General features: G+C 35.1%; 1 protein-coding gene across 1 annotated transcript in view; it reads left to right on the top strand.

Moving 5' to 3' along the window:
* The window catches only part of LOC128222387 (uncharacterized PE-PGRS family protein PE_PGRS54-like), a 36,504-nt gene extending 10,598 nt beyond the window's left edge, over positions 1 to 25,906 (top strand). The window contains exons 2-18 of the mRNA XM_052931360.1: positions 6,946 to 7,128; positions 7,910 to 7,994; positions 10,342 to 10,377; positions 10,964 to 10,987; positions 11,463 to 11,597; positions 12,008 to 12,319; positions 13,348 to 13,443; positions 14,536 to 14,583; positions 16,160 to 16,177; positions 17,220 to 17,234; positions 19,776 to 19,871; positions 20,176 to 20,301; positions 20,857 to 21,081; positions 21,403 to 21,777; positions 23,538 to 23,612; positions 24,348 to 24,464; positions 25,896 to 25,906. Coding sequence (XP_052787320.1) covers positions 6,946 to 7,128; positions 7,910 to 7,994; positions 10,342 to 10,377; positions 10,964 to 10,987; positions 11,463 to 11,597; positions 12,008 to 12,319; positions 13,348 to 13,443; positions 14,536 to 14,583; positions 16,160 to 16,177; positions 17,220 to 17,234; positions 19,776 to 19,871; positions 20,176 to 20,301; positions 20,857 to 21,081; positions 21,403 to 21,777; positions 23,538 to 23,612; positions 24,348 to 24,464; positions 25,896 to 25,906 — 1,977 coding nt within the window. The remainder of the gene's footprint in view (positions 1 to 6,945; positions 7,129 to 7,909; positions 7,995 to 10,341; positions 10,378 to 10,963; positions 10,988 to 11,462; positions 11,598 to 12,007; positions 12,320 to 13,347; positions 13,444 to 14,535; positions 14,584 to 16,159; positions 16,178 to 17,219; positions 17,235 to 19,775; positions 19,872 to 20,175; positions 20,302 to 20,856; positions 21,082 to 21,402; positions 21,778 to 23,537; positions 23,613 to 24,347; positions 24,465 to 25,895) is intronic.
* The last annotated feature ends 337 nt before the right edge of the window (positions 25,907 to 26,243 follow it).

A 26,243-nucleotide genomic window follows, 5' to 3' on the forward strand; every position in this document is an offset into this window, starting at 1 on the left:
ATAAGGATTATTCGAAATAAATTTTCGCTGAAAAAACCCTTCGGCCATTGGCAACTTTTGATAAGCACACCGGCTTCTCGCCAAATTGTCCCACGCTCGATTTCCGGTCTAGGCGCATATGAGTTTGATATGTGTTCAACTAGTTGCCCAAGTACAGTTCATCCAGGGAGAGCAGAACGGACCACGCTGTATGAAATGTGATTGTCTACAAACATTCATTATCTAACTTAAATTCAAGCGTATAGTCTATTATTTTATTCCTCAGAAGTTGAAGCGTTGAACGTGCATATATATATGCATATATAACAGTATAGGTAGTAAATAAATATTAATGCGTAAATGTCATATCAAACAATAAGTTAAACAAATCGAGAAAATAATATGTTCAGAACATTATCGTATATTCATGATTAAGTGAATTTACAAATGCCTTTCTAAACGCTGCGGGAGGTTAAAAAAAATATTTATATGAAAAACTTCAAACTTTATGACAGAGTATAGCAAACAGCTATTTATTATTTACAAAAATATGTATCAATAGTATTACATAAACGATGAAAATGAAGTGTAAATTAACATTCCTTGGAACCAGATATTATTTCATTGATCGAGTGAGAAAAACGGACAACATCGAAATATGTACGTGGCATATGTTCTCGTATTAATCACGAACGTCTTATTTCCGTCCAGATTTTGGTTCAAAAGCACAAGCGGATTAAGAGAAGGGGCACCCGGCACCCCCTCCCTAAAATCGTCCAAGTTTACTTTCTATTTCAATATAGGAGAAGAAAGAAATAAAATACGCCAAAAATGCACCATTTCGGACTAGAAATTGTTAAAATTTTCTGAGAGGAAGACCGCCCCCCCCCCCATCCCCTGCCAACACTTTAAACCAAATAAATTACGTTTCTGAGACAGGGCCGTAAGTCAGTAGGGTACGCCCCTTAAGGGTACGCCCCTCTAACGTCGAATCTTGGATCCGCCCCTGAAAAGTGTTATCAATCAACATGCATAGCTTCTGATCTTTAACTAGAATCGCTTTAGATATAAAAACTTTTATAATGTATTCAAATCTCAAAATGGTACATGTTCGGCAAGAGAACTCTTCTAGTATATAAACCTGCTTCGATATGGTTAATAAACAGAGTAAACAACACAATGTTAACAAACAAAATAAAGAAACATTCATCATAGTGCCTACTTTTTTACCCACAGTATAGTTCTCTAATGTCAAGTTCTCGAATAGATAATAGCCATTTAAAATACGCATTTGCAATTCTTTAAATTTGATTTGGAAAATTTTAGGAAATAGACTTAAGTTCAAAAATAACGATAAATAAAGATGTTATGTGAATTTCGACCCAAGAATTGAAAATGTTTGAAAATTGATGGTTTTCTTCTGTGGAAAGGAGTTTTGAGTGAAATAATTTGAACATAAGTCAATGTAGTTCATGACTATGTGCGTTCGAATTGAAACAAAGTGTTTTCGTACAGCTTACAAAAATTCACCACTAATAAATTATGATCGATTTATGATTCATAATCTCTTACAACAAAAAGAAATGCGTTACATTAACATTTATACATATGCTCATAAATTCCTTATAAACGCATCGCTTGACGTTTGAGATGACTTAATACAATATTGGCTTAACTTATGATAAAGAGATACCATACTTACGTTAGTTTGTGTATTCGTAATAATTACGTTATAACTGACCGATAACTGATTATTTATGGGAATTTTAGCCCTTTCGCATGACGCTAATACACGGCTATACATTCCGTTGCTTAGCAACGTAATTAACGATATATAATGAATGACTGATTTATTTAACACTTATGGCCGGTCGCTGAATTATTTCCTACCAAATCTCGTTTCAAGAAGTTCGTAGACTTCTATACTATAACTTCCTAATTTGATAACGTATTTTGAACAGTAATAATACATTTTACTTTTTTTATTTTTCATCTGTCAAGGACGAGATGTACTGATCTGTTTGAACGTAAAAATATGTGAAGCTTGGGTATCTGATTTAGAATTTCAGCGTTTATTGGCGAATTGGCGGCATGTTTGCCTTTGGCGATATAAATTATAGACAGAAACGAATAATAATATAGCGCTTTCGTAATGACAAAAACAGAAACATATATGTCTATTTACAAAAGGAATAACTAATACATTGTTGCTCGTTTAGCGCATTGGTCAGCGCAGTGGTTAGCGCAGTGGTTAGCGCACTCGCTTTTTACCAAAGCGACCCGGGTTCGATTCCCGGCCTGGGCGCATGTGAGTTTGGTAAGTGGTCACTAAGCCAGGCAAGTGGGTTTTATCCGGGTACTCCGGTTTCCCATACAACACAACACCACACTCTTGCGTAAAATCGTGCCAACGAGAGTGACGTAGTATAAGTTATCATGACTTTCCTCACAATTATTGTAAAATATATAGTGTTTAAACTTAAAGCAAAATCCTAATAATACAAACGAAATTATACGCTTTATTATACAAATATAATTGTGTTATAAATTACACAAGTATGATCACTTTCCGTCAAAGTTGAAATTTTGGCCAAGGATTGCATTATTAAAGTACTAACAAACCTAAAATATATTCACACGTGTAGAAGCAGAAAATAGCATAGTCTATTACAAGTTAAGCAATAATTTCATATATTTTCTGTCGACAAAAGCTGTTCTTCATCCTGTATTAATTCAGCATGGAAAAAAGTGTCACATAGCGGGTCGATTGTTTAAAGCTACGTTTAAATTAGATAACATTGTATAGTCGTTGACTATAAAAGGTTTTGAACCTTGATAAGCTCATATATGTACAGAAAACATAAACGGTCCTGGATTGCCTACCTATATTTAAACTAAGATACAAGATACAAGATACAAGAATCTTTATGTAAAGTCGGGTATGTGCTTACAAGAAACATTAGCTCAATGAGCTATTTTCCGATATAAACCACTGTGGATTAAAAAAACAATCGATTTTCAGGTTTATATAATTGTGTATTACTTCTGTATGGAAAAAAGTTTCACCTAACGGGTCAATGGTTAAGGTCTACGTTAAAAAACAAAACAAACAAAACATTGTTAACGGTATCGTTGTTTACTATAAAAAGTGTTAAACCTTCAGATGCTCATATATGTACAGAAAACATAAAAGGTCCTGGATTGCTTGCCTATCCTCACACCACTGTGGCTTTTAAAGCTATTGATTACTCAGGTATTTAAAATCGTCTTTTACTTTTGTTTGGCAAAATATGTCACATAACGGCCGGGTCGATGGTTAAGGTATATGTTAAAATCAAAAACATTGTTAACGGTATCGTTGTTTACTATAAAAGGTACCAAACCTTGATGAGCTTATATATGTACATAAAACTTAAAAGTACAGCTGAAACTGTGGCATCAAAGCCTGTTAGAAATACTGCAGATAACAACTGTTCCCATTAAACTGAGACGACCTCGGACCTATATTCTCTGTACCTTGTATATTAAATTGAAATGCTAATTTGAGTTCAGTTAAATTCAATTCAATACTTTATTGCCTCCAATATATGAATATATGTGAATAGGAAAATAGATAGATCATGAGGAAAACACATGCAAAACTAATTGATGAATCAACATACACATATAGATATTATGTATATAAACTATTTTTAAATGCACAACATTGGACATTGGACTTTCAATAATAAATGTCGGGCCAGCACGACATCGGGCATTCGACATACAAAAATGAAAACATTTTTGAATGTTTAATGTCCTGCCAGCACGACTTTCATTTTGAATGTCCAATTTCCAATGACGTATGTTTAGCTCCCTTCACACAGCTCAGTATGAAGCAAATATTAAATATGAAACGAATATTCAAGGTGTTCAATGTGATAAATGTCTTAACGAAACGAAACAGAGGGTATTTGGAATGGACACAGGATCAAGGTCTGTCCGCGCCTATCTACTGCATTATGGGTTGACCCTTCGTGATGCCATAACGACTTCAATCGTGTTTAATTGTCAAAAGGGACATGAAACAGAAGTGTCTAAAAATTCCAGTCACATCCAGATTTTGACTGCAGACTTGAAGAAGCGGAGTGAGATAAAAGAGATCCGAGTGCGATACCCTAGCTCTTTGCGACCTCTTGGTTCTTTAACATGCTCGGTGTTAAGCACCGATACACTACATACATCTTTCCTGGTTTTAACAAGTACACCATTTTCCCAGTACTACAAATGTAATGCCGAACGCTATGCAAGGGAGCTACTGGGACCATATTACAGAAGCATCTTAAGATAATATTTTACCTTTTACCTTAAATTCAACACTTTCAATATCTGATTCATTTGATGGAAGAAAATGTAATGCTTTGTGTATATTCTGCAATTAAAATATGGACAGTTAAGGTTTTTAAAGATGAAAACTCCATTTATTTAAAAAAAAAACCAGCTAGTTTTTAAAGAAATATATAAATTCCAAATTTTACACTTAAGTCAACAAGCGTTAAAAAGTTCTTAACATGCTTCTAAAATACGGACCCAGGTTCTTCTTATTCTAACTATATTTACACCTCAACTTCCATTCCTTAAATGAACTGCCTTTCGGCAATTACGTTCATCAATCGATGAACGCAACATCTTCGGATATGTTCGGATCGTAATTCATTGCATAACAATATACATGAAAGCTATTGATCTTGTTATTGGTTGTATTGTGTCTGCAGGTCCCGTAAAATATAGATCAACATTTTTAAAAGAGTAAGTTTATTATATTTTAAATAAAATGGTACCAGAAGTGTTTCGATTTTACGTTTTAAAGTGATTTCAAGAGGTTGATCTTTTCCCGCGTTATTGTGACGTCATTTGAAAAAATGTTTCCGGTTATAGTCGGGTCGTTCTATTTACAGAATGGGTAAGAACGGATTACTTAAAGGTTTTCTTAAATAAAATGAAGATTTTTTTTAACAATACTTGAATGAAATAATGAACTATTGGTGTAAATATGTAATTATCGGGGATATGAACGCAATTGGGTTAGTCAAAGTGCGCGTGGAGTCCTTCGGACTCCACACTTATTGACCAACCCAATTGCGTTCATACCCCGATAATGACATCAACCCCGCAATTCATTCCTTAAATAACTACTTAAGCGACCCCACCCCCCACCCACCCCATACACACACACACACCCGCAGGGAATGCTCCATCTATGAGCTGTTGGGGCGGTCAGGTCGACGTGGTAACGGTTTGAAAGTCAACAACGATGACGTAAACAACGTTGTTATTCTTAACAAAGTTCTGAATGATCGGGCTATTATGAATGAAACTAATCAATTACAAGCACCTTAAACGACACATTTGTTTCGAAATACGTAAAAAATGCGTTAGGACAACATATGAAAGTAATGAATGTCAAAATAATGGCTTAAATTTTCTATCCACTTAATCATTAAGAAAACATTTACGAGTTAGTTGAATCATATTTTTAATAATGTAAATACTATAAACATACCGTACATACATCAAATAGGTTTATCGATAAATGATGGAATTGTCGCCTTGGAACGGTCACTGAATCCTGAATGCACTGGATCACTTGTTTACTGGCGGTTTAAACTAGTTATTTGTTGTTGTTTTATTTCATTTTTGCCCAACACAAAGTATATATTGTCTAACCCTTATGTTCAATACATAAAGAAACAAAATTTAGGAGCGCTAAATACGGGGCTTTATATGATATAATTAGGCCATACTTGACCGCGTTTATGTTTAGCGTCAACCGTTAGTACGAAACCCTATGTAGCTATCCTGAATAAACAAGAGAGTCCCCTTAAACTATTAAATACTAAATAAGGGACATACTTGGAAGCATACATACACGATAGTCTCCTTTTATCCATTCTCAAGTGTTACATAGATTTCCACTGCGAAATGTATATAGATATTTGCATTTAATTCTGTTGACCATGGAAATCTCACAGAATAATTTTCATGAGATCAAATGCCACCAACACTAGAACAAAGTATAAATCATGTTGTTTACACTTGTTTTCTTTCGTTGCAATTATAGTTAAAAGGAATTTAAAAAAAAAAATTCACACATTAAAATTATTTTTTAAGATGATTTCTGTTGATATTTCAGTTATCTACGCTGAGGCAACTTTCGGTAAGTATGTTGTTTTTTCAACTGTTTTCGTTGGCAATGTTATTTAATGTTCTTTTTTCACGAAGAAAGATACATACGTTTATAAAGCCTACTATAATAGGATTAACATATATTCGCATTTTCATAGGTATAGAGAGCTATCACGTAAAAAAACCGTAAAAATGGATGAGTATCTGGAAAATGTTATATTTTTGTAAACAAACTCTTTACCAATCTGTTAATATTTCATTATTTTACAAACTCAATCAACTTATATATTTTAAACGCTTCAAACAGGTAGGGATGGTTTTGAAAAGCATTCGTTGAAAAAATAATGTTGGGATTAAATTTTGTTGTCAAAATATGTGATGCCGAAGGATGATATTCAATATGCTTATAGTCTTATAGTCATGCATCAGTGACTCCATGCATTCTATTGGTCAGCTATTTATAACAAGTAATGGATAAGCTAAACTTTCTTAGATCATGTTAAGACTAATATGGAATACTAGCCAATTTTAATTATTATTGAGTTCTTTAAGATTAAGGGTCGATACAATCATTAAGTTTTCGAATTATCTTCTTAGAATTCTTATAATTCACATAAGTATCCATTTAAATGTTGATTCTAATTTTACATTTACATTTATATATTGAAAAGGTGGCCAGTTCTATATATGACGTATTTATCTTAATTTCTTGCGGCCTAAATATTTTCATATTTTATTGCATATTTTTTTCTTTCCGCACATTTTTCTTGCGTTTCAATTCTTACCCTTTGATGTGACCAGGTCATGGGTTTAATAAGGGACATAATTACAATCACGGTGGCCGATATCCGGGAAGGCCAGGAGGCTTCAGGGGTCATCACTACTATAAAGGTCAAGGTCAACGTCATAACTACTACAAAGGTGCCGGCAATGGTCCACGATACTGGGGCCAAGGTCAAGATCAAGGGTCAATGGGACAACAAGGTACGATTATATATAAGTATTTGCCTAATTTCGTTTAATTGATACTCTTATTCAAAATCAATACATACACATGTATAACAATCATAAATATTGAGTGATATACCTCTAACTACTAACGTAATAATGCATTAATGGAAAATATTAATTACTGACCACAAGATTGTGACCGTGTATTTAAAAGCTGAAAACGCAAAAATATTTAATGACTGTTGAGATTTACTGCGATCTGCTATTGTCGCATCAGGTAGAAATACCGTGTTGTCTGCAGATTTCTATCAAATTTATCTTGGTATCCTTTATATAAACCATTGTTTTCGAAATAAATCATACCTTATGGTATATCAAATCAATTTTGTTAATTTTGGTAAATCTTATTTGGAAGTAAGGGTGCATCTTTCATAATGCAATCAAAGTTACAGGGACAAGTCGAAGTAGTCCCAATTTAAAAAAAACACTCTGGGAAAGACACAAACCATATTGTACGAACCCGAACCAAAAGTATTTGTTTAAGGCCCTGTTTATTAGATATCGAATGGACTTAGATCTGGATTCACAAAATACTATTCAAATGAGTTTCTTCCTGTTTTGTAATGAATTAAATTAAATTAAATCAAATTAAATTAAATTCAAAGTTTTTTGCTGTTGTTTTTATCGTAAAACATTGTGTAGTAAGTAAAACAACTCAACTTGAACAAAATTTAATTTTAAAAAGAATGCTGCAAATAAAGAATCTATGAACAAGTCCCTTTATTTGTGATTTAATATTATTAATTCAACACAGTGTAATTTTGTGTTTTGCGTTTTTACAGGATTTGGCCGCGGCGGCTTTGGCAGACATACAATCGTGAAGGAAGTCCCAATTAAAGGTAAATGTTCATTCAGATAGGTCTCAAGGGGCTGTTACAAGGAATGAAGTCGTAACTTCAAATATCTTAAATCAATGTATACGTTACTTCACAAGTATCTTAAATCAATGTATACGTCACTTTAAATATCTTAAATCAATGTATATGTCACTTCAAATATCTTAAATCAATGTATACGTCACTTCAAAGATCTTAAATCAATGTATACATCACAAATATCTTAAATCAATGTATACGTCACTTCAAATATCTTAAATCAATGTATACGTCACTTCAAAGATCTTAAATCAATGTATACATCACAAATATCTTAAATCAATGTATACGTCACTTCAAAGATCTTAAACCAATGTATACATCACAAATATCTTAAATCAATGTATACATCACAAATATCTTAAATCAATGTATACGTCACTTCAAAGATCTTAAATCAATGTATACATCACAAATATCTTAAATCAATGTATACGTCACTTCAAAGATCTTAAATCAATGTATACGTCACAAATATCTTAAATCAATGTATACATCACAAATATCTTAAATCAATGTATACGTCACTTCAAAGATCTTAAATCAATGTATACGTTATAGTATCCTAGACGCTCAAAGCATTTAAGCTTGAGCACAGGAAAACACAAGATCATGGAATAAAATAATAGTTTAATTAATTTTGGCCGAAAATGGAGGATGCTATGTGAATTAAACAAAGATATTGTATACATGCAGCCTCAAAACAAGCCATGAAATACACAAGTATAATAACAAAAGCGAAAATAGATATAATACATTACAAACAATACGCATCATGAATATTCAATACATCTGAACAAGACACACAATTATTAGCACAGCATCCACAGAACATTCAGCGACAAAATAGTAAGATAAACCCTACTAATTAAATAAATAAAATGGGAGGGAGGGCGGGTTCAAATCTAATATCGTTTGAATGACCGCTCGGCTGGAGGCGCGCTTAACAATGATTAAAGCGCTAAAACACAGCGCCACCTATCAGAGAATTATGGGAAAAGAATGACGTCAGAGAGCGCTAAATAATTATCGTATTTATGTCTAAACACTTAAATGACAACACATTGATAATTTCATTTCATCAACTTCGTGTTCATTTTTAAACCAAAACAAATCTGAAACTAGGAGCATAACCTGTTTTATTCTGCAAACAGGGAACATTACTATGACTTCATATAAATGTTAGTAAGATAGCTCACTACACCTACGCCGATAAGCCATTGGCTTGAAATGAAGGTTACAATCGGGAAACATGCTGCATGAACACAATTTCTGGTGATGCATATGAAGTTTGAAACTAGGGTATTTTTTTCCAACAATAGTTAATTGTATACTGTTTCATGACATGACAGAAATTACAGAAGTTAAGGTGGAGTTCGTCCTTGACCACGAGAACAACTGCAGAATCTTGACAAGTGTTACTAATTTTACCTAGAATTCGAAACGCTTTTGATGATCTCAAATGTCCTCTTCTCCTATTGTTGTGTACCAAATTTTTATCTCATTCGGAACACCTCGACCATTTTCAATCGAAAACAACCTCGGATGTATGCCAGTACATCTGTAGAAGTAGTTCGTAATTTTTTTTATATATAATAGTATTGATTAGTTGATGTGTTTAAACGTGTATTTTTTACTAAGTTTACATCGATTGCCAGTGAAATGTATTATTGCATAAAAAATAAAACTTCAAAAATGTAAAGTCATTAAGTTTATCTGATACATTGAAATTACTTTGCGCTTTAATTGCAGCGTAGTTAAAAGTAAAGAATTTTGACATTGTTAACTGGTTATATACATCCGAGGTTGTTTTCGATGGTAAATGTTCGAGGTATTCCGAATGCTTTCTTTCATCTCTCTCTCTCTCTATCTCTCCTTTGTCTCTTGTTAATCTCCACTGATATCACACATAGCTCAACCAATCTCCAAGTTTTTTTTTTAATAATGCCTTTCATTAGAATATTTTTTTAGAATTTACTATTGATAGCATATTGAATACTTATTCATTCATATATAAAATGCTTATATTCTACCGCTTATAAATGTTAGTAAAACTGTCCGGAGCTCTTCTTTTTTGTTTTTAATCTGTTACATTGTATCATGTTTTAAATAGTATGACAAACAATTATGCAATTTTTTATATTAATTTTGAATACAAATGTTTGAACTAAACATATTTAGCTTATAGTGTCATGATTTTGCACAGTTTAGGATAATCAAACATCAGTTTTGCCCGACAATTGCATATAGTGTTTAATGTTATGTTTTCAATAAATCTTGTCTTACTCAAATGAATCCTGTATCGTTTCAGTTCCAATCTACAAGAAAATCATCGTTGAAAGGCCTGGTAAGTATTTTTTTCTTCTCATAATAATCACAATCAATGCAGTCTACATGGACAAACCGATCAGTGAGAGCTTCAAGCATAAAGCACAAGAAAACTGTGGTACATAAACAAACTACACACAGCAGTTACTTCCTTTTGCGGTACTGTAATCACTGACGTCACGCTTATCACGTGATGATTAATGATATCACGTGACCCTGTTTATAGTCTTGACGTACTTTTGTTCATTTTAATTAATTCTAACGGTATGATGTGAACCATTCATTCAACGAACAAGCAATGCCATGAGCTAAAACACATTGCCATGTGGCACAGATCTTCAAAGCTCCTCAAGGAAGACCACTCGTTGGCGATTTTCAAATAGCCTGGCCCCAATATCGCAGAAGTACTCAAGTCAAATCTCAATCTCAACTAATTGTTTCACATAAAAGCATAGTTTGATTAAAGAAAATACATATTCAATAATAGAATGTGGTTTATAAAAGGTTTAAAAACATTTTTTTATATATATTTTTTAAACCTTTTTAATTATGTAATTAATCGAGTTGACACTGAGATTGAGATTTGTGCTTATTTTCTATTTCAGTGTATACCCCGGTGTACAAAGATGGTATGTATTGGTATATAAAACACAATTGTTCAAAATTGCACAATATCAATGTTTTGTATACGAGAACATTGAAGACTGCAGAAAAATTCAGAAACCATAAACTCCTGTTAGAAGATTGCAAAATATTACAGACAATGTCCTTCATCATTTTAGGCGGGTCCTGAAGTGCGGGGGGGGGGGGGAGGGGGGCGCACCGGGCGCGCGCTCCTCCTAAAATCGTCCATGTTTACTTTTTATTTCAATATAGGAGAACAAAGGTAAATATAATACGCCCAACACGCATCATTACGGACTAGGAATTGTTAAAATGTTCTTGGGGAGTACGTACACCAACCCCCATGAAACCGAATTTTGATTCTGAGGGATGGATGCAAGTCAATAGGTCACGCCCCTAAGTTACGTCCCCTCTAGCCTCAACGTATGGTGCCGCCCCTGATTACAAATTAAGATAACCTGTATACAATTTATTTTCCAGTTCATGTAGGTGTTCCTGTTCCAAAGGGCTCAAGCGGGGGCGTTGGGGGAGGTTTTCCGGGACACAATCCAGGAGCCTGGTACCCACAGGGACCCGGGCCAAAACCGATCGCCATGCAAGCTAGATCCGAGCCTGGTACGTTGTCAACTTCTGATTAAGCCAATGCATTTTCTAAAACTAAATTCGCGTTGTTTTCTTCTTAAAAAGTCAATCGTACATCGATAGATTTTAAACAAAATGTTCAGGGGCTATTTTCTTAAGCAAGGATTTTTCTAAAATTCAAAATAAAGCCACCACACAAATCAGGCGAATAAGGATGCACTTAGTTAAATTATTACCAAGCCAAATATTCCTGAAAGTGTTTTTCTCATCTTGCTGAAATTAAATATTGCATACACGCCGATGGATATTGATAATGAAATAATGCTGCTTGGAAAATATTCACAATGAGCCGGTAAGTACACCAAGAGAAAACGTATCTCCTACACATATTTGAACACGGGCGAAACCCATTCGGAACACACCGGCTATCTTGTCTATTACAGTTACAAGAATAGCATCCCCACGCCGTGGCCTTGATCTTAACGCTAACATCGACATTAACGGCCCGGGGCTGGACTTCGGCCTTCGTCTCGATGGTAACAACGGGTTTAACGGCGGAAATAACGGACCGAACGGAAATAATGGATTAAATAACGGTTTAGACGGATTGAACGGATTAAATGGATTCAACGGAGGGAATAACGGACTTGGCGGAGGAAATAACGGATTCGGCGGAGGTAATAACGGATTCGGCGGAGGATTGAACGACCCTGGATTTGGGCTTGGGAGCTCAGGCCTTGACCTAGCTTTTAGTGGTAAGCGGATAATCTTACTTTACCAGTTTATCTGTTGTCAATCCAAAGTGTATTGTTACCATTCTATGCTAATGTTTCATTCTAAAAGATAGTCCAATTTGAGGAGATCACAGGGATATTGAGCTAAGCTTGTGTTGTTTACAGTGTGTGTCCTCCAACTATACTGCATATATCTAACAATAACAAAGTCGAAAGTACAGGAACAATCAAAGTATCAAAAACCACAACAGACCCTGCCGAAGGGTACCATGTTAAATTCTCAGACACTTTATGAGAAAAATCATAACCATTCGGAACACCTCTGTCATTTTCCATTGAATACAACCTCGGATGTATATGGACGGTTTACAATGTCAGAATTTTTTACATTTAACTACGCTGCAAGTATATCACGTAGTAATTTCAATTTAGCAGTTAAATTTAATGACTTTTAGTCTCGGGAATAATAATGATATATGCAATAATACATATCACTGGCAATCAATTTAAACTTAGTATACCAAAAACAAAATGCTACAATTGATAAAAAAAAATTATTTAAGAACTACTTTTACCTATGTACCGGCATACATCCGATACATCCGAGGATGTTTTCGATGGAAAATGGCCGAGGTGTTCCGAATAAAACATAACGCCACGTCACAACAAGGACTAGTTACACATTCCTAAAGATATACTATGGATACCGCATTTTAATGCCAGGGGCTTATCGGTACATCCTTGAAAACTAGGATTTACTGTAGATTCTATTATTTACCTTCCATTGTGTGCTTCATTATATTCATTTCTTTCTGAAGTAAATTTTTCATGAGCTTTTTTAATACTTATCTATGGCTTTTTGAGAACATGTTCTGTATTGTACCCGAACCTTCTCATTCTTTGCCTGTTCAGTAGGCAATCACCGGACAGTGTACGGTTCGTTCGGTGAGTGTTTAACCGCAATGGAACATACATAATGTTCATTGGGTGTATGACCACAACGGAAACATTATTGTAGACCTTCGACTACTGTTTTTTCATAATTCCAGGTCTGGACCCAGGACTTAACATTGACATGGGCCTCGGAGCAAGCTTTGGAGGTTCTGGCATGAATATGGGACTGGGACCCGCTATTGACATCGCAGGTAATCTATCTATGTACAGTGTACCGATTTGCTGGTCCTCGTAACCCACTGACATCTCGGGCAATATATGTGCAGTGCAGCTGCTTAGTTTTTTGTCCTGCTGCTCAGTAACATCTCGAGTAATGTTAGCACAGAGCAGCTATCTATTCTGTAATACAGCTCAGCTTCTTTTTTTCCTGGACGTGATATTTGACTGACATAGCTGGTAATCTATGTCCATTGTACCTATTTATTTATATCATAAATCAATGACATTGCAGGTAATCTAAGCACATTGTTCCTATCTTTTTTTCTGGTCCTGATATCTTAATGACATCGAAGTTAATTTTTGTAGAGTGTGTTGCTATTTGTTGTCTTGTCTTTCGGGATATATTTTATTATATTGACTGTAACAATATACGCTAAGCTCGAGTTTGCCGAGGCTCGATTAATGACGCCGGTCCCTGGGTGTTACAGCCAACGGGGTTCGACTTGTCTGTATTGTGTAATTATTCGTGATAGTGTTAGCTGTCAATTGTAATGTGTCAGTACATGCGTACGGGTGTCAATATTTTTTTCACCTTATTTGACAGAGGTCAGTGCCGTTCCCTGAACCCTGAAGAACACGTGATTTAAACACTGGAAACAACTACGAAGCCTCTAGTCAAAATATTAAGGCCTCGCAGACACCAAACACTAACTGGTGTCGGACGACTCACCCCCTCATAAAATCCACCAAGTTAACTTTTTAGTTCAATATACTGAACGCTAATGTGAAAAGAAACTAATAAAATACGCAATGAATGCCACAATTCATTTTGGTTCTGAGGGAGAAGCGAAAGTCAAATGGTTACACCCCTGACAAAAGCCCGCTATAACGTCAAAACCTGGAGTCGCCCATGCTAAATGAGAGCCTCACAACGTAAAAAACAACCCAGATAACACATTCATCGGAAATATATTTATTCGTAAACATTAGGTTTACCGCCTTTGACTTCACTGGGTATTCTAACATTAAATGGGGGTACTGCTTACACTGAACAGTTACAGTACGTATATATACAGTTTCCAATTGCCTTTATATAGGTCTATATGTGTACATATTTACTTCAGGAGGTGGAGGTCAAGGCATTGCTAGCGGACCCACTGAAACAATAATGAGTAAGTATACTTTGTAAGCCCATATATTGTTGTATACACACCTTAATGGCGAGCTTGATGGTTCGTTTTGAGCATCTTAACAACAAAGAGGTTGCAACACTCGTACGTGAAACTGTATGCAAGTACCACTGGCACCGGATTTTCAAACTCAGTCATTATATATATATATACAGTACTAAGTGCATATTTCAAAAGAAACAAAAAAAAATCACTATTTTGGTATTGTAATTTTTAGTTGGAATTATAAGATTATTATTATTTATTTTTTTATTGAGTTTGAAAATCCGGTGCCAGTGGCAAGTACATGTGAACGATGCAGTTGGGTCTTACACACTAAAATTCGTTGGCGAAATTATATGTTGATCTTGTACAAGTAGACTTGCTGACACTCTCGTTTATATAAATCTCTTCATGCTGTTCTACTTGTCATGGTACACTTGTGTCTAATGTACACATGATGTAGTATATACAAGGAAGCTCACACGTTCACATGCAAATGATGACGTAATATACTCCAACTCGCTCAGAAACAAATGATGACGTAATACACACCAACCCGTTGACATACAAATGATGACGTAGCATACACAAACTCGTTCATAAAAAATGATGACGTAGTACACACAAACCCGTTCACAAAAAATGATGACGTAGTACACACATACCCGTTCACAAATAAATGATGACGTAGTATACACCAACTCGTTCAGAAACAAATGATGACGTAGAACATACCAACCCGTTGACATGCAAATGATGACGTAGTACACACAAACCCGTTCACATGCAAATGATGACGTAGTACACACAAACCCGTTCACATGCAAATGATGATGTAGTACACACAAACCCGTTCACATGCAAATGATGATGTAGTACACACAAACCCGTTCACATGCAAATGATGATGTAGTACACACAAACCCGTTCACATGCAAATGATGATGTAGTACACACAAACCCGTTTACATACAAATGATGACGTAGTACACACAAACCCGTTGACATGCAAATGATGACGTAGTATACACAAACCCGTTCACAAACAAATGATGACGTAGTACACACAAACTCGTTCACAAACAAATGATGATGTAGTACACACAAACTCGTTCACATGCAAATGATGACGTAGTACACATAAACTCGTTCACAAACAAATGATGACGTAGTACACACAAACACGTTCACATACAAATGATGACGTAGTACACACAAACACGTTCACATACAAATGATGACGTAGTACACACAAACACGTTCACATACAAATGATGACGTAGTACACACAAACACGTTCACATACAAATGATGACGTAGTACACACAAACACGTTCACATACAAATGATGACGTAGTACACACAAACCCGTTCACAACAACTGGTGACGTAATAAAGAAAAGAAACCATCACATACGCATACAATTTATAACGTTACTTACGTTATTTAAAATCGTGGACATCAAAGACAATATTTGAGCACATATCACGCTGAAGGCCCAACTATGAAAGAGTAAACTTTTGTTACAATATATAGGTAAATATGAAGCTATTAACATTTTTATTTCTTTTTCAGCCAGTAACATCCAGATCAGTAAGTTGAATTTTAAGTTATTATTATATGCTTTCTGGTGGTTTATATATATTCATTGGTGAGATATATTTGATATCTCACTGTCTTTAAACAATGAAATATTATTTTGATATCAGTCATTTTTGTCCGTTTTACAACCAAAGTAAACGTCAGCGCATATACATCGTCGGATACCCCTGATACACACTATGCTATGCCTCGCTGTGTATGTATGTAGTGTAACGGAGAAGAACCGTGGTTGCCGACGATTGCGCATACACAGTTAAGACAAATTAACAAAGGAAATGACTTCATAGATGCGCACTTTTACAGTTCGATATAAATAAATGTTCAGAGTATAAGATAAAAATGAAACGCTATTAACGAATCAATGAAAAGCATTTGTATTAAAATGATACAATTAGAACGATAATATCAAAGATGTAAAAAACATTAGAAATTTAAAATCAAAACAACTTGGTGAGATACTATACTCTGTTTCGTATTATATTTTGTTACTTCATGAGGAAGTTAGTCGATATCTGTAGCCTAGTATGGTACAATTGATATCATTACTCAATCTCTGTTAGCAAGATTTGCTATTTTTCTGTACCAAAGCTTTTAATATAAGAGACTTGAATGTATAAATCACCTTAAAGACCTACTAACATTCACCACTGCTAAATTAATCAAAAACAAAAATCGCGGTATTTATAACTTGATTGTAAGAAATTGATTTCAAAATCATTTATTGTTCTTTCATGCATGCAATATTTAATATGTGTATTTATTTGTGTGATATAACGATGAGTTATATATTCTTAAGTTGAATGAACATTCTGTTCTGTTCTGTTCTATGTTATACACATAAGTGTCTATTATTGCGTAGCGATCAAATCACCTATTCTGGCTGTCCTAAATATAATATTGACTTCACTGTAAGTTGTTTCTTTACAGAGAATAATTATTATATCGTTTCTGTAGTAAAATATGTCATACTTAAGTATCTTGAACTTAAATGAAATGATACTGTTAATGCATTCTATTCTTGTTTCTATTTTAGTGGATGCAGATACTGGTATGTATATTTGCCTTAAAATAAAATTAGTTAATTTCATTTTGTATTTTGAATATACCTTTATGACTCAATTAGAATATGGCTAATTGGCTCTTGTGAAAAGTTAACCACCTTATGTATTGTCTAGACACCAAAAACATATTCACTGACCCGCTACTAATTTTATATTTTCTCCCACCTCAGATAAGAAGATCCAAAAATGTGGCTATGCTGGAAATTCTTATTTTGCCCACGGGCAAAGATAAAACAAGTACCCGTATGGAACACCTTTTTATTGTCATCACACAATACCTCCATTGTCGAAAACTGTCGTCTGTAGCATCATGGAAACCTTGTCTTGTGGCAATATTTAAAATCCAAATTAATTGTTTCTCGCTTTAAAAGGCACCACAAACAAGTTTTCACGCTGCATTCACGAAATAATGCTGCACTTTCCTCAGAACTACTTAAAGAACAATTTGACTATTTACATAATCTGAACCACTGCGCGCATATCCATGACAACCCCGAATTATCTCATATATGTACGCACATTCTTTTCACTTCGAGTTCAAACGAAAAAAATACATTTAAACTTTATTTTGTTTAACTGAGGTGGGAGAAAAAGCATCTACCATAGCCGTGCGTGTAAGAAAGATTCATCCCAGCCCTAGCGCAGGGTGTACTGCGGAAACTAGGTAAACCCGGTTTCCGCAAAACACCCTTCGCGAGGGTTTGGGTGAATCTATTTCACACTCTCGGCCATGGAAATACTTAAAACCTTTGTAGCCATTAAACTCACATTAGTTGCACCTTCTTGTTGTTCAATTTTGATTTTTCTTACATAATATTGACTTAATATGCTCCCGTTCTTTGACAGAGATGGAATAAGGCTCGAGGTTCAAATTTACTTATGTGTGTTTGCCTTACAATTTGTGATTTGATTGTTGACTCGTATTATACATACAAACAACTTGTCTTGAACTTCGACGAGATGGATTCCGATCATCAATTGTCGCCAGGCGCTTAGCTGTCTATACGCGAGTAAGCGGCTATACCAACATGAGTCTAACAATATATATTTTTTTTAAAAACCCAGCCAAATTTGCAGTATGCGTACTTGACTTTATGATCCTAAAACTATCCATTTCCAGCGCTAAATAAAGCACATCAGAACGCCCAGAATTCACCAGATTGCACCATAGTTGTATAAATGTTCCGATTGGGCATGCCCCCGAATTCCCCTGGTACAAGTATGAATCCACGTGAATTAGGGCTAGGTACGCCCCTGGTCGCAATGATATACATTTTTCGACAAAGATTGAATTATCGTATGCACATCAGACTATTAAAAGCACAGTTGTTTTTACCAATAACATAGCTATATGACGTCATAATATTTACTAAGGTTAAAGTAACAAAACATGCTCCTTCGTACGTCACACTTGTTTTATTTCATACAACAATTTGACAGAATTTGCTTGTACTTTGTCCATTTATATCAGTGACTAGCACTCCGTTTGTGTTTGTTCTTTGTACATAAGCAGCATCGTAGAATTCGATACTCGATATTTCTATCTGACATTTGAAAAAAACAAAACGTTTACAAGTCTTATTGGCATTATCGGCAATATAAAAGCATTTGGCCATAAACAGTAACATAAATACATCTAAAATGAGATGTACACAAAATAAAAAGGTTTTTAAAAAAATACATAAAAAAGTTGATATGACCTTATACAAAAATATACCTCAAAGTATGATAGTAAATGTCGTGGTGCTCATACGGAAAATGCACACCGTTCAGATTGCTATAGCCTTTCCGGTGTCTGGGTATGTCCGAAGTAGGGTTGCTGTCTTAACAAATAGCCGTTTGAGACCAGTTTGTGTTGGAGACTGTTGTTTTTGTCAGTAATGGAGGGGTACAATATTGATTGTTCTTGATGTATGCAAACAAGATTGTTTGAGCTTGAATGCGTAATTAAACTTAACTCATTTGTTTTTATGATCCAAACAAAACATAATCATATGATTTGTTCACATATAGAGACACTTTGCGATATGTTGTCGCTTTTTAACTAATGAAGTTGTGGTCACGTAGCTATTATTTGAAAACTCCATTCATCCAGATTTTTTAATGTTTTAAAATCCTTCAGAATTAAAAAAAAAAAAAAAAAAAAAAAACATTTTTGCATATATCTATTGTTAAGCTATGTTGTGCCCCTTAAAGTCCAGAATTACTTTCAAATATTAGTGCAGTGGTTAGCGCCCCGGCTTCTGGCCTAGGCGACCCGGGATCAATTTCCCGGCGTGGGCGCATGTGAGGTCGGTTTGTGGTCACCAAGCCGGACAAGTTGGTTCCCTCCGGGTACTCCGGTATCCCCCACAACACAAGACCACACTCTCGAGTAACATCGTCCCAACGAGAGTGATTAATATAATGTTCTAATAACTTGTTTCACAATCGTTGTAAAATAAATAAGTTTAAACTAAATTAAACTTAAAGTTCAAACATTGGCAAAATTCTGTCGACCTGCTTATATTCTGTCCATTTATTTCTAGTGACGACGAACTCCCAGTCAAACACAGCAAGCAGCCAAAGTCAAAATGCCCACGTGTCTCTTTCGTCACAACTAGGTGTACATGACGCCGATACCGGTAACATTTATACTATTTCTATACAATACATCTTTCTGAAATGTTTATCTGCTTCCTAACATTTATACCATGATCGTACAGCCAAGAAAATAAAAATAAAACATTGCTTAAACACTTTGAAGTTTGTTTTATGCCAATGACTTATCGTTAAGATTTGTAGTTTTGTTACCAAACTTTCGATGCAATCACAAACCATTCAGCTTACCATCCACCCCCCCACACACACCTCCCCCCCCCCCCCCCACACACACACACCTCCCCCCCCCCCACACACACACTGACTGTAATGTTCTCTTTGTTTCAGTGAGCATCGGAGGACCAGGAGGTTTAGGAGTTGGTGGAATGGGAGGGATGGGCGATATGGGAGGGATGGGCGCAGGGCACCAAAACAACGATCTTGGGCTCGGGCTCGACGCTCTAGGCAACGTTGGTACGTATGCGTATATTCGCATTCGTTGTGTGTTTGTAGGGTGTAATATAGGCAGAGCCACTCGATCTATCAAACCACAATGGGAGTGGGATCTAAAAGTTTCTAAACTATATTAATTTAAGAAGGAGCTCCAGTCAGTGTTTCAGAGCATATATGTAATGGTTCATAGTGACTTAAAATAGGAAGAAAGAAACATTGTATGTTTCCACTACACCGACCGACCCCATGTTTTCCTTCCAAACCTACACTTTCCTTTGAGTCAGTGTGGATTTGTTTTCGTAATTTTCTAAAACAAATTCATGCATGTTTTTGGTAAACATGTTAATTTGACCATTTGTATATTCAAAACTTAATACAATTGATTGTGAAATACCCTAATATAGGTTGGTTTGGTACATAATCCCGGTTCTCAATAACGAAAAAACAAAACAATTATGATGCCTACTTACATATATGCCCTATTTTTTGGAGATGTTAGTAGGAACAAAGATAATTTTTTTACGAAATCGTTTTGTATTCAACCCCAAAACATGAACTGTATTTTATTTATCAAAGATCTCGCGAGCCTTGGAATAGATATTGGTTCTCTTGGAGGCGCCGGTGCAGCTGCTCTAGACATGGCGGCAATGGCCGGTGGTCAGCACGCCGGACTTGGATTTGGCTCGGGGCTAGGAGGAGGAGCGTTTGACTTAGGCGCTGGTGGTGGCGCTGGCGGCGCCGGTGGGGCTCTTGATATGGGTCTTGGCGGTCTAGACTTTGGTTCTGCCCTTGGCATTGATCGTAAGTACATACGAGTCGAGAAACTACTTCATAAACTTGACGTTTTTTATTATGCAACATGAAAGCCAAGCAGATAATCAAAGCGCTGAAAACACTGGATAATTTACTACGCTACAACGCAAGCTATTGTGCATTTGAATATTACACCGGTATTCCATGTAAATACTTTCCACTTCTGTAGTCCACATCTGTGTTGGGCAAAAGCAATTCCAAACGACAACGTTTGATCAACTCTGACTTAAATAAGCCAAATTATCTGTCAACAGATGCACACTTGTTCAATTATTGCCAGTAATTTACTAAGGTTATTCTATTTTTCAGTTGGAGCTAACAACAATGGCGGTTTGAATAACAATGGTTTAAATAATCAAGGATTAAACGATCTCCTCAACAATGGCCTAGGATTAAACAACAACAACAATGGCCTAGGACTAAACAACATCAATGACCTAGGATTTAACAACAACAATGGCCTAGGACTTAACAACAACAACAATGGCCTAGGACTAAACAACAACAACAATGGCCTAGGACTTAACAACATCAATGACTTAGGATTTAACAACAACAATGGCCTAGGACTTAACATCAACGACCTAGGATTTAACAACAACAATGGTCTAGGACTAAACAACAACAACAACAACAATGGTCTAGGACTTAACATCAATGACCTAGGATTTAACAACAACAATGGTCTTGGACTGAACAACAACAACAACAACAACAACAATGGCCTAGGCCTAAACAACAACAACAACAACAACAACAATAATGGCCTAGGATTAAACAACAACAACAACAATGGCCTTGGCCTAAACAACAACAACAACAATGGCCTAGGATTTAACAACAACGGTGGAATTGATTTCAATAACGCCCTTAATAACAATGGAATAAGAGGAGTTGGTAAGCCAGTATTCAAATAATCACAACGTTAGGGAACTAAAAGAAAAAAAAAAAACCTGTTGCCTTGAGCGACGCTTGTACAGATGAAACAAATACTGAAATTACGACTAAAATTCTTAATTATAGCCAGGATGAAAGTTAGCCGAGAAGAACACGTACCCGTACAATCATTGTTTTACAACCTTTCTGTTAAAGGTGCCTGGTCCCAATTTCTCGAAACTTCAGGCCCCAATATCTCGAAAAAGTCACTTATACCAGGATAAAGCTAAGCTCACTATTTTTGTTTTTGTTCTATAATATGTGGTATACTTCTTCTTTATGAGTTTTTAGACGTAAAATATATTAGGCCAAAAAAAATTGTTTGTTTTGGGTAACCTTCCCAAAATTTCTATGTAGGGTAGGTAGGTTTTTTTTTTATTTTTTTATAAAAAAAATCAAAATCTTTCGTCAGTTCAGAGTAATTTCTTGCACATGGCAGTCTTTCCTACATTACTGTCATTGCCTGACTTTGTTTTATCATATAAACAATAATTCTGATTAAAATCTGCATTTATCCGCCCTTCGTAACTCTCTATTCGCTAACGAATATTTTTTTTGCTCAGAAACGGAAAACAAATAGTTAGGGTCGGCGCATTTTTATAGGTAGGGTCGGGTTACCCGAAACGGACATATTTTTTTAGGCCTTATCTATACGAGAATCACAATTAACCATTTTTCATCTATCAAAGTCGATTTCAACTATGTATTTTGGCTAATTCAAATAAGCTACTTAAGCCTGTAAAGCTAAAGACGTTACGAGAAATTGGGGCCTGAAGTCCGTTATAACAGGATTAAGCTAAGTTCGCTATTTTCATGTTTCAATAACTTGTGTAATATCTACTTCTTAAAGAGTGTTCATACTTTAGACAGGAATTATCTTTTTGATAATCGCAATAAACCATTCTTTATCTAACAAAATCTAAGTTTGTTTTTTGGGTAATTGAATTCAGCTACCTAATCCTGTTAAGCTTAAGAAGTTTTGAGAAATTGTGCCCTGGTCCCCAATATGACGAAAATACTTAAGTCCAATCTCAATCATCAAAGATGGTAAAAATGATATATTCGTTACGAATAATCTGTTCTACAATAAGCCAAACATGTTTTGTCAAAATAAGTTCCATAAAAGATATTTTGAAACATTTTGGAATTTAGTTTTCTGAACCTGTGTCTAAAATTGAGACTTGAGAATTGTAAGGGACCTAGTACTTTATTTTGCAAGTTAGAACAAGTGGAAAACAACGACATCAATCTTTCATGTTTTATAATGCTCCATCGAAAAAATATAAGTCGGTTTTAACCATTTTTTTTCGAAAAGGGATTTTAAATCGGACACTTTCAAATAAGCGAGCATACATTTTCCATTAGAAACATTCGTATTCTCCATTCGACCTTTTACGTTTGCTCAATAAAGATCTATAACACAAATAATTCATGTTGATATGATTTCCTTTGCTGGTAACAAGCGTATTAAATCAAATTTTAAGTTGATACATCCTACTCATTTCCAGGCGGTGCCGCTCATGATCAGCTAGCAACAGCAGCAACACATCAAGGTCAGCGCGGGTCCTTGGTTGGAGAACCAGGTACGATTTGATTATTGATTGCGATATTTCGCAAATCGTTATATCACATATCGATATAGAAATTATATATGGCCGTATAATAGGAAATAACGAAATATCAGATCGCGTTCTTTCAGATCGAGATATCATGCATCGAGGTTTATCAGATCAAATTGCATTACATACAGAGATGTCAGATCGTGTTATATCAAATCGCAATACGTCAGATCGACATTTTATTCATCGCGGTATATCATACCGCGTTATATTACATTGCGATATATCAGATCGCGTTACATTACATTGCGATATATGAGATCGCGTTACATTACATTGCGATATATCAGATCGCGTTACATTACATTGCGATATATCAGATCGCGTTACATTACATTGCGATATATCAGATCGCGTTACATTACATTGCGATATATCAGATCGCGTTACATTACCTTGCGATATCTCAGATCGCGTTACATTACATTGCGATATCTCAGATCGCGTTACATTATATTGCGATATATCAGATCGCGTTACAATACATTGCGATATATCAGACCGCGTTACATTACATTGCGATATCTCAGATCGCGTTACATTACCTTGCGATATCTCAGATCGAGTAAGATTGCATTGCGATATTATATTATTTAGAGGTGACCCTTTAAGACTTGTACTTTAACAATTTGCAGCATGTACTGTTAACTTTTCAACATCGAATATGCTTATTATAATTCAAACCCCCGTTGTTTATAGTTGCGATCGTAAGCCTCGGAAGTCAGGGACATGGCTCCAGCAGCCAAGCGGGCGGAATTGCTTTCGACAGCCTCGGTCATGGTGCTGCCTCCGGTAGCCTAGGGCGTGGCATTGGCGGTAATTCCGGTTTGAAACTTCATATCATTTTCTTAACTCTTTACAATGTTCTTCTTGCCACTGCTAGTTTGCCTTCTTTTTCCCTATTGTTTACTATTTCTTGTCCTCGTTTCCCTACATTTCCCCTATTGTTGACTTATTTTTGTCCTCATATCCCTATATCTCCCCTTTTGTTTCTTTTTTCTTGTACTCGTTTTCCGACTTTTCTACTATTGTTTCCTTTTTTCATACTTTTCTCCTATTGTTTTCTATTTTTCCGTAGTTTTTCTACCTGCATCCTATTGTTTTCTATTTCTTGTTCTCATATTCCTACTTTTTTCCTATTGTTTACTATTTATTGTCCTTGTTTTTTTTTTACTTTTCTCCTATTGTTTCCTATTAATTGTCTTCATTTTCTTACTTTTCTCCTATTGTTTCCTATAACTTGTCCTCGATTTCCTGCATTTCTCCTATTGTTTCCTATAACTTGTCCTCGTTTTCCTACTTTTCGCCTATTGTTTCCTATTACTTGTCCTCGATTTCCTGCATTTCTTCTATTGTTTACTTTTAATTGTCCTCGTTTCTTACTTTTTTCCTAGTGTTTCCTATTACTTGTCGCCGTTTCCCTACATTTCCCCTCTTGTTACCTTATAATTGTCCTCATTTTCCTACTTTTCTCATATTGTTTACTATTAATTGTCCTCGTGTTTCTACTTTCTTCCTATTGTTTCCTATTACTTGTTCTAGTTTTCCTACTTTTCTCCTATTTATTACTATCAATTGTCCTCGTTTTCTTGCTTTTTTCCTATTGTTTCCTATTACTTGACCTCGTTTTCCTATTGTTTATTAAACTGTGCAGTAGTCCTTGTATCCTACTTATCCCCTATTGTTTCCTATTTCTAATCCTCAATTACACACTAATCTCTTTTTTTTCCTTTATGCACTATATGTCACCTTTCACTTCGTTAACTACATTTTTTTCCAACTTTGCGTCAATACATTGTTCCCTTTATATATATATATATATATATAATCTCCTATATTTAATGCTCTTTAACTTTTCATTTCAGACTTCTGTCTTTTCATCATCCTTTTTTATCCTTTCAGTTCGTCTTCCTCTGTTTTACTTTTTTCCAACTTTTTTTCTATTTATTTCTAAAACAAAATCACCAGTGTGTGTTTATATTAGCACACATATTGAAATAACGCAGTTAGAAATGTTGTATTATAAGTTTTGAATGAGTTTACTATAGACGACTTGTGTTGTTTATTCTTTTAAAACAGTACTGTATTACAGATTTGGAAAAGGTCTTTAAAAATACCACTACGTATAGTATCTTTATTGAGATATTTAAGATGGTTGTTTCGACAAAATAACATGATTTGTGTTGTTGTTGTTGTTGTTGTTGTTTTAGTTAAGAAAATATATAAGTTTCTATTTCCTTTTTTCAGGTCACGTGTAAAACATCAGCCGGAGGAAAAAGAAGTGCTTGTTAATTATTCCGCGTGTACAGTGCAGTGTTATTCGGTCTATTTTGGGACCTCTTTTATGAGATGATTCTTTGTGATGATTCGGGAAATAAGTACTTATGTATGAGGCTAATGACACATTTATGATCAAACTTGTCAATGTAAGGGTTGTGACCATTCAAGCTTCACACGAACTCATTATAGGGCTATAAATGTCAACATTTTGGAGTAAGAATACCTTTTAAAACTGATTCTGATTAGTATTCATAATATTATATAAATTAACTTATTATCGCCAGATGCCCATCAATACATATGTAATCTACGGAG

This window comes from Mya arenaria, chromosome 16 (genome assembly GCF_026914265.1).
Source record: "Mya arenaria isolate MELC-2E11 chromosome 16, ASM2691426v1".
NCBI lineage: Eukaryota > Metazoa > Mollusca > Bivalvia > Myida > Myidae > Mya > Mya arenaria.